We start from the raw sequence: 13,611 nt of genomic DNA on the forward strand, positions 1-13,611 counted from the left end.
TAATCAACAAATAAATTGTGATGTAGTTTTATAGGTTAAGATGAAACTTTATTGATGAGTATATAGAGTAATCATAATTAACGCCACCTTGAGGCTATTGGCTGCAACATTAAAGTTATGTGCATCAATAATTATAATCCGGTTATATATATATATTATATATACATTATTCTGAAATGGTAAGTACAACCACTGTTGGAGGAATGATTATTCAGATCCTTTACTTGAGTAAAAGTATCAGAAAAAACAATGTTGTACTCAATTATAAGTTAGGCCTTCAAACATTTACTTATGTAACAGTACAAAATTATGACCAGCAAAATGTACTTACAGTATCGAAAGTAAAAATATTTACAATGCAACAGAGTGGCCCATGTCAGTGTTATATTATTTTATAGTTTATTACACGATGATTATTACTAATGCATTAATGTGTAAACAGCATTTTAATGTTTTAGATGTACAAGGAGGGTTTAATATTAATAATTTTCTATTCTAATGTGTAGTTAATCTATAAAAAAAAATACATATTTTTATATGATGATCACGTTTTATAAGTAAAAATCTTAATCTGCAAAGTAACCGCCATCTATAGCTGACAGATAATTGTGAGGCAAGTTAGAAGTACAATATTTAATTCTCAATTTTACTGAAGTTGAAGTATAAAGTAGCAGAAAATTGAAGTACTTAAGTAAAATACTTGAGTAAATTCCTTATTTACATTCCACCAATGCTCATAATCATATTTAATTTACCAAGATGTGACATTTAAAATGTGTTGTGGACAAGTAATTTGATTGTTCCATGGAAAATTACAGAAAAGCTTCATGATCATGTCTAATTAATACATTTTTATTAATAATATATGTTTTCCACCTGTTCACTTTGGTATCAGGTCATCAATATGCAGCAATGTTTAGTAAAAATCTATTATTTTATTATTAGCATATTCAGTTATTAACATAATTCTTATATTTGAGTTTAAATTCCTTCTATTTGTTTGTTTTTTTAATTAAACCAACAACTACAAAAAACACTTTTGATATAGAGGCATTTTTTCAATCACATGAAAAAAACATATAAACATATAAAGAAGTGGCAAAAAAGTACTATATATACTATATTTTAGGTATTATATATAATATAAATATCGTGAAGTGATATAATTTTTTCGTGCTCTGCAATATAATCTTACAAGGAGCACCTGAACGCAGCTTTAAAGGTTATTCTTAATTCCCAGAGATGCACATTTGTTGCTTTTTCAGTGTAGAAAATGTCTTTACTTCACAGTAAAACAAAATTCAATCATAATCTTAGGTGCAGCATAAAAGGTTATCAAAATCCAAAACAAAATTTAATTCACATACTACCATATAAAGTTGACTGAACTAGATGGCTGGTCTAATAAAACAAAAACAAAAAAAGACAAAAAAAAGACAAAAAATGAAGTACATAGTAACAGTTATGTAAAATGTGCACAGCCTCGCAGATCTACAAAAAGTGTTACTTTATCTATAGTTTGGGTCTTAGATCATTTTGAAATTCACGGTGGGCTTTGAAAATACACAATATCCCCAATATGGAGACTTTGTATTTCAATATTAGGTTTGGAAACCTAACAAATGACCAATAATACGAAATAAAACTGACACTGACATTATTATAAAACTCCCTCAGTAAGCCTATATCTTTTGTAATAAAGAAAAAACATTCACAGCCCATCTCTGTTTTCTATGACTCCACAAAGAAATGTGTTGGAGCTGCACTGATGTCAAACCAATCTAAAATCTAACAGTCCCTCTGCAGAAAGATCTGTTCATCCTCTGATTTAAGCATCATCGGAGTCTTCATCGTCTCTTTGGTGGCCTGAAGATGACGACTTAAGTGGAACCGAGTCGAATCCATCCGACGTCCTCTGAAAACACATTGATAGTAACATGAAGCATGACAACTAGCCTTATACTGTAAGTGTTTGCGTGGATGGAGCGTTTACTGACCGCTCGTGAGAAGGAATTTATTTTGGTGAAGAAGGATTTCCTGGTGAGGTCCATGAGGTCATCCTCTGCGTCCTCTCCTTCCATTATTGCACAGCTGTCTGCAGTGGGCAGCTCGCACTCTTTACCCCCAGAGCTCATCATCAGCTTGGAGTATTTATACTGCAACCTGCAGGTGGAGGATGACAGAAATAAAATGTAAAAAAAAAATCCAATTCAAAATATTTTCATACTATTAGTTTAGGTTGTAGCTTTGATTTTATTTACTATTGTGACAAATCAGTGCTTCAACAAACACCAAAGAAAATGTGAAGCTCAGTAGTCTCACTTGCGTGTCTTCTTCCAGAAATAGCAGCTGATGCTGATGAGTAGCACAGCAGCGATCGTTCCCGTGGAAACGCCAAACTTGAGCCAGAAATCCAGAGTCACACAAGCACTGACTTTTTGCGCTGGTAGGGACACTCCTCCGTAACACTGCAACGGCTGCTGCCAAATATAGGTGGTTCTCTGCAACAGAATCCTCAAAATGTTGAAGTATTCCTTTAGATGTCCCCTTAACCATTAGAAGAATATCTCTTTGTTCCAGTGCTTCAGTGTATCTGTATCGCACGTACAGGACGCTACCTTTAAGTAAAATGCAAGACTGTAGACTATAATTGGTATATTTATCTTTAAGTACTTCTCTACACACAGCATGAATTTGTGACTGATCTGAGATGATTTTTTGTAGGGTTGAGGAGGTGAATGATTTTTGTCAGTATGTCCATGCCTGCGCAGCCCTACCTGTATTCCCTGGATACAAGCGCTGACGATCTCTCTGTAGTGGTTTTTGGTGCAGAGTGGACACGCATGCTGGCTCTGCCACAGAAAGTGGAAAGTACAACCGTCACACGTCCCCTCTGAACAGTTACTGTGGAGGGAAACAAGGTAAGAGAAACGTTTGCGAGCTTTTCGTGACAACAATGATCCCAGAGGTGCCACTTTGCCCACAGTTCAGCTTCAGAGATCTCAATTTGTGATGTGTTAGTGCCAAATATTGCTGGTGAAATACGGTATATGTGTCAAATCAGATGTTGTGTGGACGACTCTTGCCAGGTGAAAAGCTGAGTTTGGTTACGGTGTAAGGTACCTCGGCAGTGTGATGTGGTCTTTGGCCGTCACAGTGGGATTGCACCTCAGTCTGATCGTGGCTGACCTGCCTTGTTTGCAAGCCTGAGTCGTCTCACTGGACCTGGAAACATCGCAAAAGTGACGAACATAAAGCTCTTAACTTCCACCATGTGTTTGTTTTTCATTGTATAACAAATGATAAAACTTCCAGTATCAAAAATTTACTATTAAGCATATGTTTTTTAAAAGCATCACAGTGGATGAACAAAACAGAATAAATGGTGATCCTTTTTACTTGTAATAGAATATGACATCTGGCAGGCCGGACGCAGAGGGGAACAACCATTTTGGAGAAGAGATGCTGCTCAGCGTTGTGTCAGTGGTCACACCTTTTAGAACAACAACATGCAACATACTTTTGTCATCTGACAAGTGGCATGCATACGGTGTAAACCGGTGGCTCCCAAACTCTTTCTCTAGCAACCCCACAAAGCACTGTCCATTTTGATGCCTCATCACAGGATGTATTTGTGTGTGAGCTGTGAGCAGCTAAATCAAAGAGGGATCGGCCCTTTTTAGACTGTTTCATCTGAATTGTTTTTAGAGACCTGAACAGGCAAAACGACACGACAAGTGTGAATCGAGACGCTTGGGTTTGTGAGTGAAATGCCAACTTCAAAATACTCAAACAGGCTCACAGTGACACAGTTACCACGCTTATGTTGAGCTGAGATAAGAAATAAGAGCTAAGATAGGGAAGCTGACATTAGAAATATTAAGAGAAAAATGTGAAAAAGTAAACATAATTTAGCAGAATTTCTTCTTATTTCGTACCCTGGTAATAATCTTACAACCCCTTAGATTCAGCTTGTGATACATTGTGGGGGTCTCAAGCCTGAGATTGGGAACCAGTGAGACAGAAAAAAAATAATTACATAATGTATAATTCATTCACAATTAGGCATGGCCCTACATCCCAGCAGACTAAATAATTGATGCTAAAAAATAGTAGCTGAAGTACTACTAGTCGTAGTAAAAAGAGCAGTTAAAGCTCCTGAAAATGTTTTTCTCTATTCTTCTATTAAATACTCACGACTAAACTGGCAATGAGTTAAAAGTTTGGGGAAAAAACATCCTTAAGTACTTAAGTTTAAGACTTGTGTGAAAATTCAGCAAGAAATTGTAATGACACACATGGACGCAGACAAATATAGAGAGACGTAAAATCCTGATGCCACACACCGCCAGTGTGTGTGGACTTGCACAGAAAACAGAGGGTGCTGCCGGTGTGTACTGCCCTTAATTAATATTTGGAAATTTTTCGCAGACTTTTCAGCAATTGACTGAAATTTGTGTTGAAACAAATCTTCCAAACATGTCCTCTCATTTACAGTAATAGCTGGCTACAGCATTCAATCCATACCAATGATTGAGTCAGCGATAAGGAAAGGCTGGGAGGACACCACGCTCTGACTCCTGATTTCAGAGGGAACCACAGTGGACTGGCAGATGTAACCTTTGACCTCTCTCCGTCCCGTCCCACTCTCTGTTACATTGTCAATACAGGTGGCTGGCGCACGGCCCTGTACGAGAAACACGGCAGGTTACGATGCATGTCGCACTAAAAAAAAATGTATTTTTTCTTTTTTAACAAAAAGAAAAAACATCAGGATCACAGCTTTCTCACCTCTTTCCCACACAGACACAAATTAAAGCGATGGAAATATCTCAGGCCTTTGTTGGTGAAGCTGGGGCTGCTGTGGAGGCCGGTGACGTTGGACAGAGGAGAGAAGTCATAGTGCAGCAGTGCTCCTCCTCTCGTCTGCACGTCCAGCGTACAGTCACTGAGACAACCTGAGTAAGCCTGGGGGATGAAGCCAGGGGGGTCAACAGATACATTTACAAGCACATCATATTCTGTTTGCAGTGGGCGGATTAATGTGGGAAACCCAAATAGGACAGATGATATATATTAACTAAAATAAAGGCGCATTTAAACACCTTATTCTTTTTAAACGCCCTCTGCACATTGCCAGGCAAATAAGTACTAAATCATGTTTAACGTAATTTATTTTATTGTCATAATTGCATTATTATTTCACTTTTATTTTAATTACATTAAAATCCTTAAATTCCCAGAAAAAACCCTGAGGACATGAATTCTGTCATCAATGGCCCGGGATACATTTATGGCCTGACAGATTTAGTCATAGCTTTGTATTTAGAGTTCTTCAGGTGGACAGGCTTTTGTTCTCCTCACCTTGTTTCTTTTTGTGTTTGGACCACACTGAACACAAGCGGCCTCTCCGACAGGCTGCTCTGCCCTGATGAAGGTGTTGGGCGAGCATCTCTTACACACCCCTGTCCCGGTGACCATGTAGTGTCCCGGTGGACAGGGAACACAGGCGGAGTTGGCCTTAGCAGAGCTCAGGGCACAGCGGCGACACTGCGAGGCTACACCTCCGACCACGTTTGTAATGTGGATGGCATAGATTTTTGCTTTGTCACCGCTGTATTTCCTCTCCTGAGGGAAAAGAAACATTAGGTATCATTCACCAGTGAGTCACTCTACACACAGTGTGGTACTTAAACGAACATTATTTTCAGTGCTGGAAAGTAACTAAATACATTTAATCAAGTACTGTACTTAAGTACAATTTCGAGGTCCTTGTACATGACTTGGCTATTTCCATTTTCTGTTACTTTCTACATCCACTCCACTACAATTCAGGTACAAATATTCCACTTATTGCTGCACTACATTTATTTACGTTAGTTACTAGTTTCTTTGCAGATTCATATTAGAAATATAAGATATAATCAACAAACAATTATCATGTATTATTGTAGGCAATGATAAGACTTGATTGTTCCTGGGGGAAAATTCACAAACTACCCAGCAGAATATAAAGTGATTAAAATTAGCTCCACCTTTATGAGCTGCAACATTCAAGCAATGTAAACATTGTGTATAATGACTGCTTTTACTTTGGATGATTTAAGTATATTTTCATGCTAATACTTTTGTGCTAGTAAGTCAAATTTTAAATGGAGGAATGCACTTCAAGTAAAAGATCTGAGTACTTCTTCCACCACAGTATAAGTAGAACAAAGGTCATTTTGATTTCTTTGAAACGGACACAAAGCTCCAGACTGCCCTCTAGAGTTAAGTGCAATATTTGTTCGGGACAAACCCACTGTCCTCTGTCAGTGCAAAAACCCTCCACGAATCAGCCAGAAGAAACATGATGCCGCAGCAGTCATGTCATAACAAATCCTGGTGATGATTTAAAACATTTACAGCCATTCTTTGTAAATATATTTACAGTATTTCTCACCAAATTTGGTGCTTCATTCTCTTGCTCTCTTGCCGTTCCTAACGCACTGTTAAAATGAGTTTATACTATTATGCTACACCGGATAATGAGAGTCCTTTCTGAAGGTCAAGAACATTGTTGTTTTTATGTCTTCTTCACATGATGTTTTCACATTTACAATAAAGTCTACTAATGATCATCAGCATGTTTTCTCTCTGATGAGCCAAAGCAAAGAATACTGAGACACAAAGAGGGAATTCAGAAATCCTGCTGAATGTAACTAGGTCACCTTTAATTTAATGAAACAAAACAAAAACAGCCCACTGTTTTCAGATCAACACTGATATTTGGGATGTGCTGCTGCGTCTCACCATGTTAAATGTCTCCGTTCGTTGAAATGTCCAGGTGAAGCTGACGGTGCTGTTGCTCTGGATCAGGTAGGAGTACGACTGTTTCCCTTTGCTGCCTTTCCACTGCTCCACCACGTCGTTATTCCACTGATTATAACCCTGCAGGGAAATACATTCGCCCCATATGTATTCATACTCGCGTCAAGCGTGACTTCTTTGTCATCACCTGAAGCACACGTGCGACAAAATGCACTCATTCTACTCACAGCTAGGAAGTAGAGTTTGCAGTCGGCCGTACACGTGGTCTCAAACACAAAGGTGATGCGAGAAAGTTCACTGTCTTTGGCCAGTGACTGAGGCAGCCTGTGGAGACACATGGCATTTCATTCCAATTTACCTACACTACGATATAATGCACATGTGCTGTATATAGAGTTTTATGTGTAATTCCTTCAAAAGAAAAGTTTGACTTCACCTGTATCCAGGGACATTGAGCATGAGCATCAGATAGTCTGTGTCCTGATCCCCAGGGGTGGTGTAAACATACTCTCCAGCCACCTCCCATGCTGTGATTAAAAAAACAGTAACACATTCCTATGATGTCCAACCAACAACACACACAGACTCACAATAATTCGGGTGGCCTTTCACATTGCATATCATTTAATCTTTTCAAAATACCTTCTTTAACATACTTATAAATAAGGATTAAAGCACGAGTTTGTAGAACTATTGCTGTAAACAATTCTGAGGCTGAACATGTCAGTTCAATCTTGACCTTGGAAAAATTAATTTGACAAAATAAACTTAACTCAAGGTGTGCTTACCAACTTTTGCACCATCGGACCTTTAGTTAAGGTTATTTTGTCAAGTGCTGAGGCTGTTTTGTTCTGTGTGGTAATTCTCTCAAATGAATGGTTCCTTGGTGTAAAGTTTGTGCTTTCCTTCAACCTCTACCTTTTTTTTAAAAATAATTCTACTCCTTTTCTGGTCTAAGAAGTACCCTGGAGACATTTTTTGACTCTGATTATTTTCATCAGGCCATACTCTGAGCCGAATCTTAAGTCTCTTACCCGTGCTGTGGTCGGAGCTGCCGAACTCTCGTGTGAAGATGGAGCTCTTCATGTTCCTTGGCATCGTGTTCCACCATTTGTACTCGAAGCCCACCACCGGCTCTGTGCCAACAGGGCACTTAGCACAGGCTGTGAGTAAATAATGCATTATTATGTCACTGGAAACAGAAGGATAGAAGATGAGCTATGCTGTACAGAATGTTAAGCTCCGCGAATAAATTTGTGATATGTGATAATGGGCTATATAAATAAAACTGACTTAACTTGACTATATGTTTTTACTTTAACAAATGTTGTTTCTGCACCAAGCATAATTCCGATTCTGTTGCTTCTCCACAATGACAACTATCTCCAGCGAAAACAAACTAAACATTATCAGACATACAGCCTCCAAAATCACGAGCCTCCCTACACTCGTTCTCTCAGACCTCAACAACAGAGCCATCACATGCATATCACTCACCAAAGCAGATGACACTGATCACCTCCTCAATCAACACATCCACACATCACATGACTTCCGTCTGACCGCAGATAAGAGACTTTAAAATGTAAGACGGCTTGCCTTGTCCCTTAAATACCTCGCTAAAAATTGTGTATACATGTCTGTATATACAGTATATGTGAGTGTGTGCGGATATTTAAATATAAGTATGTGTGTATACGTATGCATATGTCCACTATATTTACTTCATCAATCAATTAATCAATCACTCGGCTTTACATGGCTTTGTTGATTACTCAGTACTAAGTAGTCACTGAATGCTCTCTGTCACTTGTTTCTGGACTTGGATCACTGTTTCTTATACTCTTATACATACATCAATCTGCAGTCAAGACATCTGATCAATTTTGGTCATGTTTAGTGCCTAGTCACTGTAAACAATCCTGTTTTGGCACAAACCTGTTAATTAGCTTTTAATAAAATTCTATTAATTGTTATTTAGGCTCAAATCAACCTCTTTGGTAAGTACACATATGTCCCTGCAAAATAAACCCATCAGGCTGACATTAACTACAGGAAAATGCTGTATAAGGAGTGTGCTGATCCTGCACCTGTTCCATTTGAGTAGAAACCGTTGATGCAGGGCTCACAGGTGGAGGAGTTGGTGACAAAGAAACCCGGGTTACACGGTGGACAGGTCTGCTTCTCCCCCGATGCGGGAAGCTCCACCGCTCCTTCACTTGTCTCATTGCAGATCTTAGGTTCAATCCACTTGTACATGAGCTGGGTCTGAGACGCACAACAAGCCAGACATGAATGTGACACACACAATCAGCCCAGACGATTTATGTGGTGGTTGTGGCTAGCAGAATTGTAGAAGTGTTCACTTCTACTGAACCTGCACAAATGCTGCTTTCCCCGAGTCATGTCTTTTTGCCTGCATTACCTTTCCCTCAGCGTCACAGGGAGTGTGAGTGTACAAGTAGTCACTGTTTGTACATGCAGGTCTCGGTTTGCAGCTCCCTGAACCAGCCTCTGAAAAAACAGAAACCAAGCCAGGGGAAACAGCCGGCGGTGACGAGGGAAAACACACAGCTCACATTAAGATACCATGATAAGACCAACCGTACACACTCTGCAACCTCTTAAACAGTTGCTTTACATATGTGGCCACATGCAAATACACAGTGGTTTTAAGTAGAGACAGATCTGCAAAAATTATACCAAGTTAAAGAACACATATGTGATATGACTCTCTTTGTGGATAGAGCGTTAGAAATGCAAACACTGATACCTGCATATTTGTCTAGTTCACACTGATGGCAAACAGTGGCACCCTTAGTGGAGTAGGTATCAGCAGGGCAGGGGGCGCAGCGGGCAGATCCAGGTTTTGCACTGTGAGTGCCAGGTTTACAATGGAAACACTCTGATGTGTATGCCACCCCTGGAATAAGACCGTTGATCAACTTTTAATCATTGACAAAAGAAAAAAGGAGTCGAGGAGTGAACAAATGTTTAGAACTGCTGCACCCTACACTCTACAGGTGTTGATCTACCTGAGATGGCAATGTTTCTTAACAGCACAGGTTTGACAGCACTGCCCAACAGAGTGTACGCAGTGGTTCTCCAGTACAGCACATTATTGCCATTATTCAGCTCAACCTGCACAGAGTCAGTTTTAAAAAAATGAAAGAGGAACAGAAGAGATAGAGAGGAGCAGAGACATAATGTTGATGCCAGCAAGTGTGGTTTCGTGCTAAAGCTACACTCGGACAGACCTCGTATTTACTCCAGTTGTTCTCTGAGAGCTTCATCCACCGGCTTTCGGAGTCTGTAGACTGACACTGGTCATTCTGCACCTACAGGAGCGGGAGAAAAGAGCAAGAGGTCACCAAATATTCCCCCCGAAAACAGCCACCCTTGTCAGCATCAACAGTCACTTTAAAACACTTACAAAGAACTCAAAGTAGATACTGTTGTCAGGGTAGAAATACTCAAAGGACACGGTTCCAGGTTTCTTCAGGCTTACGGCATAGGACAGCATTGCAGTGCACTCATCTGAGTTTGAGACTATGTAATCACCCTTTGGTGTCCAGGTTGAGCTAGAAAAACAACAGCAGCAGAAACAGCTTGATGAGTTTCTTGAAACCAAGAAACACCAAGGACTTCAATCGATCAATAAGCCAATACAGTACAATACAGTATATACTAACTTGGAGCAGTGTGTGTTGGCATCCCCGCCGTTTGTGGTCACCCCGTGGGTGACAAAACCTGTCGGCAGGCTGTCCCACTCATCAAAGGCCACACCGGTGCCCAGAGAGTAGGTGCCTGCAGCGCACTTCTGGCACGTCTGCGACTGCATGTCGAGGAACTCTCCCTCGCTACAGGAGAAGGCTGTAAGAGGAAAAGACGGAAAAGGGGCAAAAACAGAGAAGTCAAGCTTCATGCAGATGTTCACATGGAAATGAACAGATAAAGTTTATTATTTACACGGTAAATCTGCAATGCAGATGGAGGGTTTTGAGACAACGTATAAAATAAGATGTAAAAGTAGGAAACTCACAGCACTGAGTGCCCTTGACTGGATCTGGTAGACCTGTGCATGTGTCGGCTTTGTTGGGAACGGCCACTCTCCATCGTGACCCGAGCACGTCACACTCTGTGTACTCAAAGTGATAATCTGACTGCGGGGACATAACAGAGGTGTGACTTTCACACAGCTGGATACAAAAAGCATTATATGCTCAGAATAAATAAATTATGTTGATACATAAAGGAGAAGAGCTACAACTAAAGATTATTTTAATCATCAATTCATCTGCCAAGTCATCTGATTATTTGAATAAACGATTGTTTTATCTACAAAATGTCAGGAAAAAGTGAAAAAAAAAAAATTCCCATTTTAATTTCTCCCAGCCCAAGTTGATGTCTTCAAATGTCTTGTTTTGTCCAACCAACTGCCCAAAACCCCCAAAAATTCAGTTTACTTTAATTTATGACAAAGAAAAGCATCGAATCCTCACATTTGAGAAGGTAAAACCAGAAAGTCTTTTTAAAAAAGAAAACAAACTAATATTAAAATTGTTGCTTATTAATGTTCTGATCATCGAATAATTGATTCAACGACTAATTGTTGCAACTCGATAAAGGACGCAAACCAGCATGCATGTAAGAAGACAGTGATGCTGTTAGTAAAAATAGGTAATCAGATTGTTTTTTACCTGGGGAATTTTTCTTTCCAAAACACGGCCAGCCTCTTAAAAAGGCTGGCCGTGTGGTCGAGGATAATATTTACCCAGGAGGCCGTCTCAACTGTTGTTTTAATCTCACTTATCAAGGATGTGCTGCAACTCTGCACCTTGAGAGCTTATTTACTTGGGAAAGGGCGAGAAACGGTGATTCACCCAATCCTTTTGTAAACATTTAATTTCAGTGTTGTCGGAGAACTTGGGAGACAGCAGGAGCTCAGGTGCAAAGCGTTTGCTGTGTTCGTCTGTCATGCTTTGACCCCTTTTAGGAGATACTTACAGCAGGTGGCTGACAAACACTGTCCCACCCGTAATGATGTTATTTGGGATGTGACATATCGTTAAAGGTAATCTTGTTGACCTGACGCCCTCTGAAACAAGTCATGAATACTGAGCAGACACACAGTGCAATCTTAAGATTTAGTCATTGGTCAACAGCCTGCTGTAATGTTCCTAGGAAGGTCACTCAGTACTAATCCAGGCCCACAAACACCATCCTGGGATTAATAGTTAACAGAAACACAGGAGCAGCAGCAGCAGCTGCAGCAGCAGCAGCACCCAGCAGCCCTGGGTCTTTGTTTTTGATTAGAGCTGCTACATTAGCTGTGGCTGAGGTATCAGATGAACACGAGCCTGGGTGGGAGGATCCGATGTAAAAATGCATCAAAGTGGAGATGTGCTGTAGCCTAATCGCCTCCTTCAAACAAACATGAGGGAGCCACGGCAACGGGACATCATGACCGCTGTGCCTCATGGTCAATGGACTGGCATGGAAACAAAAGCTCACCTGGAAAAAGTATCTGGCACCAGGGCTCTTCGCTTTATTAGCTCACAAAGCTTAAAATAAGGGCCTACAGATCTCTGAAGTAACGTAAGCTCATAAAAAAAGGAAATGTCTGGAGTATTATCAAACATCGCTGTTATTATGCAAACTGAAAACAGATATGGAAGGGTGAGGAGAGTACAGTAGGCGATGCAGCATATGGAAGATCTAGTAAAACAAGTGTCTGATAACTGTGAGAACACCGAAGCAAGCACAAGCGAATGGCTGATATGATTCAAACACTTGCAAAGTAAACACATGTTCCTTTCCCACAGGCATAATGTTAAGGAGGTCAAACTGTTTCACTGGTCGTGCTAAAACGCACTGGTTGGTACGTGCCAATTCAAAACTCCCATCAAAAAAAATGTACATTTTTATGTATTTGTAATTACAGTCAGTTCTCAATACAAATTTACAACACAGTCCTTGAACAGGTTTCCTTGCATCATCAGACAGTAATGGGGTGAAGCAGTTTAAGGGGGTTTAGGTCAGCTATCCTTCGAAACGTTCAGAAATTTTGCACGCCAATATTGTTTAGCCCCACAGGTGCACAACGCCCTCACGGCACAGTAGACTTAACTTAACTTTGATTTATTTTTCTATAAAGTTCCAGCAGTTTACCCAATGAAACCTTTGCGTGCACACGATACAAACAGCTGGCACCTGTGAGCGCTTTTAGCTTTGAACGGGTCGTTATTCGTAATGCGGCAATGCAACAGGGGTCTCCTCACCTCTTTGCACATGGGCAAATCCGCAGAGGTCTGTGCGAGAAGCAGCCACAGTGAAACGTGGCTCAGGTGCGTCAGGCCTCGCTGCATCGTCGCCTCCCGTCAGTGTCGAAGTGATGGGGGACAAAGGAGCGGAGCGCCGACCTGCGCCGTCAGGTGTCGCCCGCCCGGCGGCTGGAGGCGGGTGAACACATACTGGGAGGTGATTGGCTCTGGTGCCTGTTTTTTTTTTACTCTGAATCATCTTTTCACCGCTGACTCACCGCTGAACCACAAAAGGCCGCTGACTTGCGTTTCACCTGCCTTCCGCTGGTGTTATTTGGACATGTACAGTAGAAGTGACCGGTTATCGGTAATGGCTTTAAGTGGTGAGTTTGTAAAACAGTGTTTATTTAAGTGGCCATTTCGACATTATTACAAGCCGACATCACAGTTAAATGTGGCAAAATAGTTTGTAAACCAGTGGTGGGGAAAAAAAGATACTTCACTTAAGAAAAAGCAGCAATAGCGCACTGTGAAAAAA

General features: G+C 40.5%; 1 protein-coding gene across 1 annotated transcript; it reads right to left on the bottom strand.

Moving 5' to 3' along the window:
- Nucleotides 1–536: 536 nt before the first annotated feature.
- Nucleotides 537–13,226, bottom strand: elapor1 (endosome-lysosome associated apoptosis and autophagy regulator 1). The gene is made up of 22 exons (XM_040153971.1): nt 13,092–13,226; nt 10,853–10,973; nt 10,503–10,683; nt 10,244–10,391; nt 10,068–10,148; nt 9,846–9,951; nt 9,584–9,733; nt 9,236–9,324; nt 8,901–9,078; nt 7,845–7,973; nt 7,247–7,337; nt 7,038–7,134; nt 6,793–6,930; nt 5,365–5,628; nt 4,792–4,968; nt 4,528–4,687; nt 3,400–3,493; nt 3,124–3,225; nt 2,778–2,904; nt 2,323–2,501; nt 1,998–2,163; nt 537–1,915 (listed from the first exon to the last, which is right to left on the bottom strand). Exons 1-22 carry the CDS (start codon nt 13,176–13,178, stop codon nt 1,829–1,831), a joined length of 2,952 nt encoding a protein of 983 aa, XP_040009905.1. The 5' UTR covers nt 13,179–13,226; the 3' UTR covers nt 537–1,828.
- Between the last annotated feature and the right edge of the window lie 385 nt (nt 13,227–13,611).

The sequence above is a fragment of the Xiphias gladius genome, chromosome 18 (genome assembly GCF_016859285.1).
Source record: "Xiphias gladius isolate SHS-SW01 ecotype Sanya breed wild chromosome 18, ASM1685928v1, whole genome shotgun sequence".
In the NCBI taxonomy this organism is placed as follows: Eukaryota; Metazoa; Chordata; class Actinopteri; order Istiophoriformes; family Xiphiidae; genus Xiphias; species Xiphias gladius.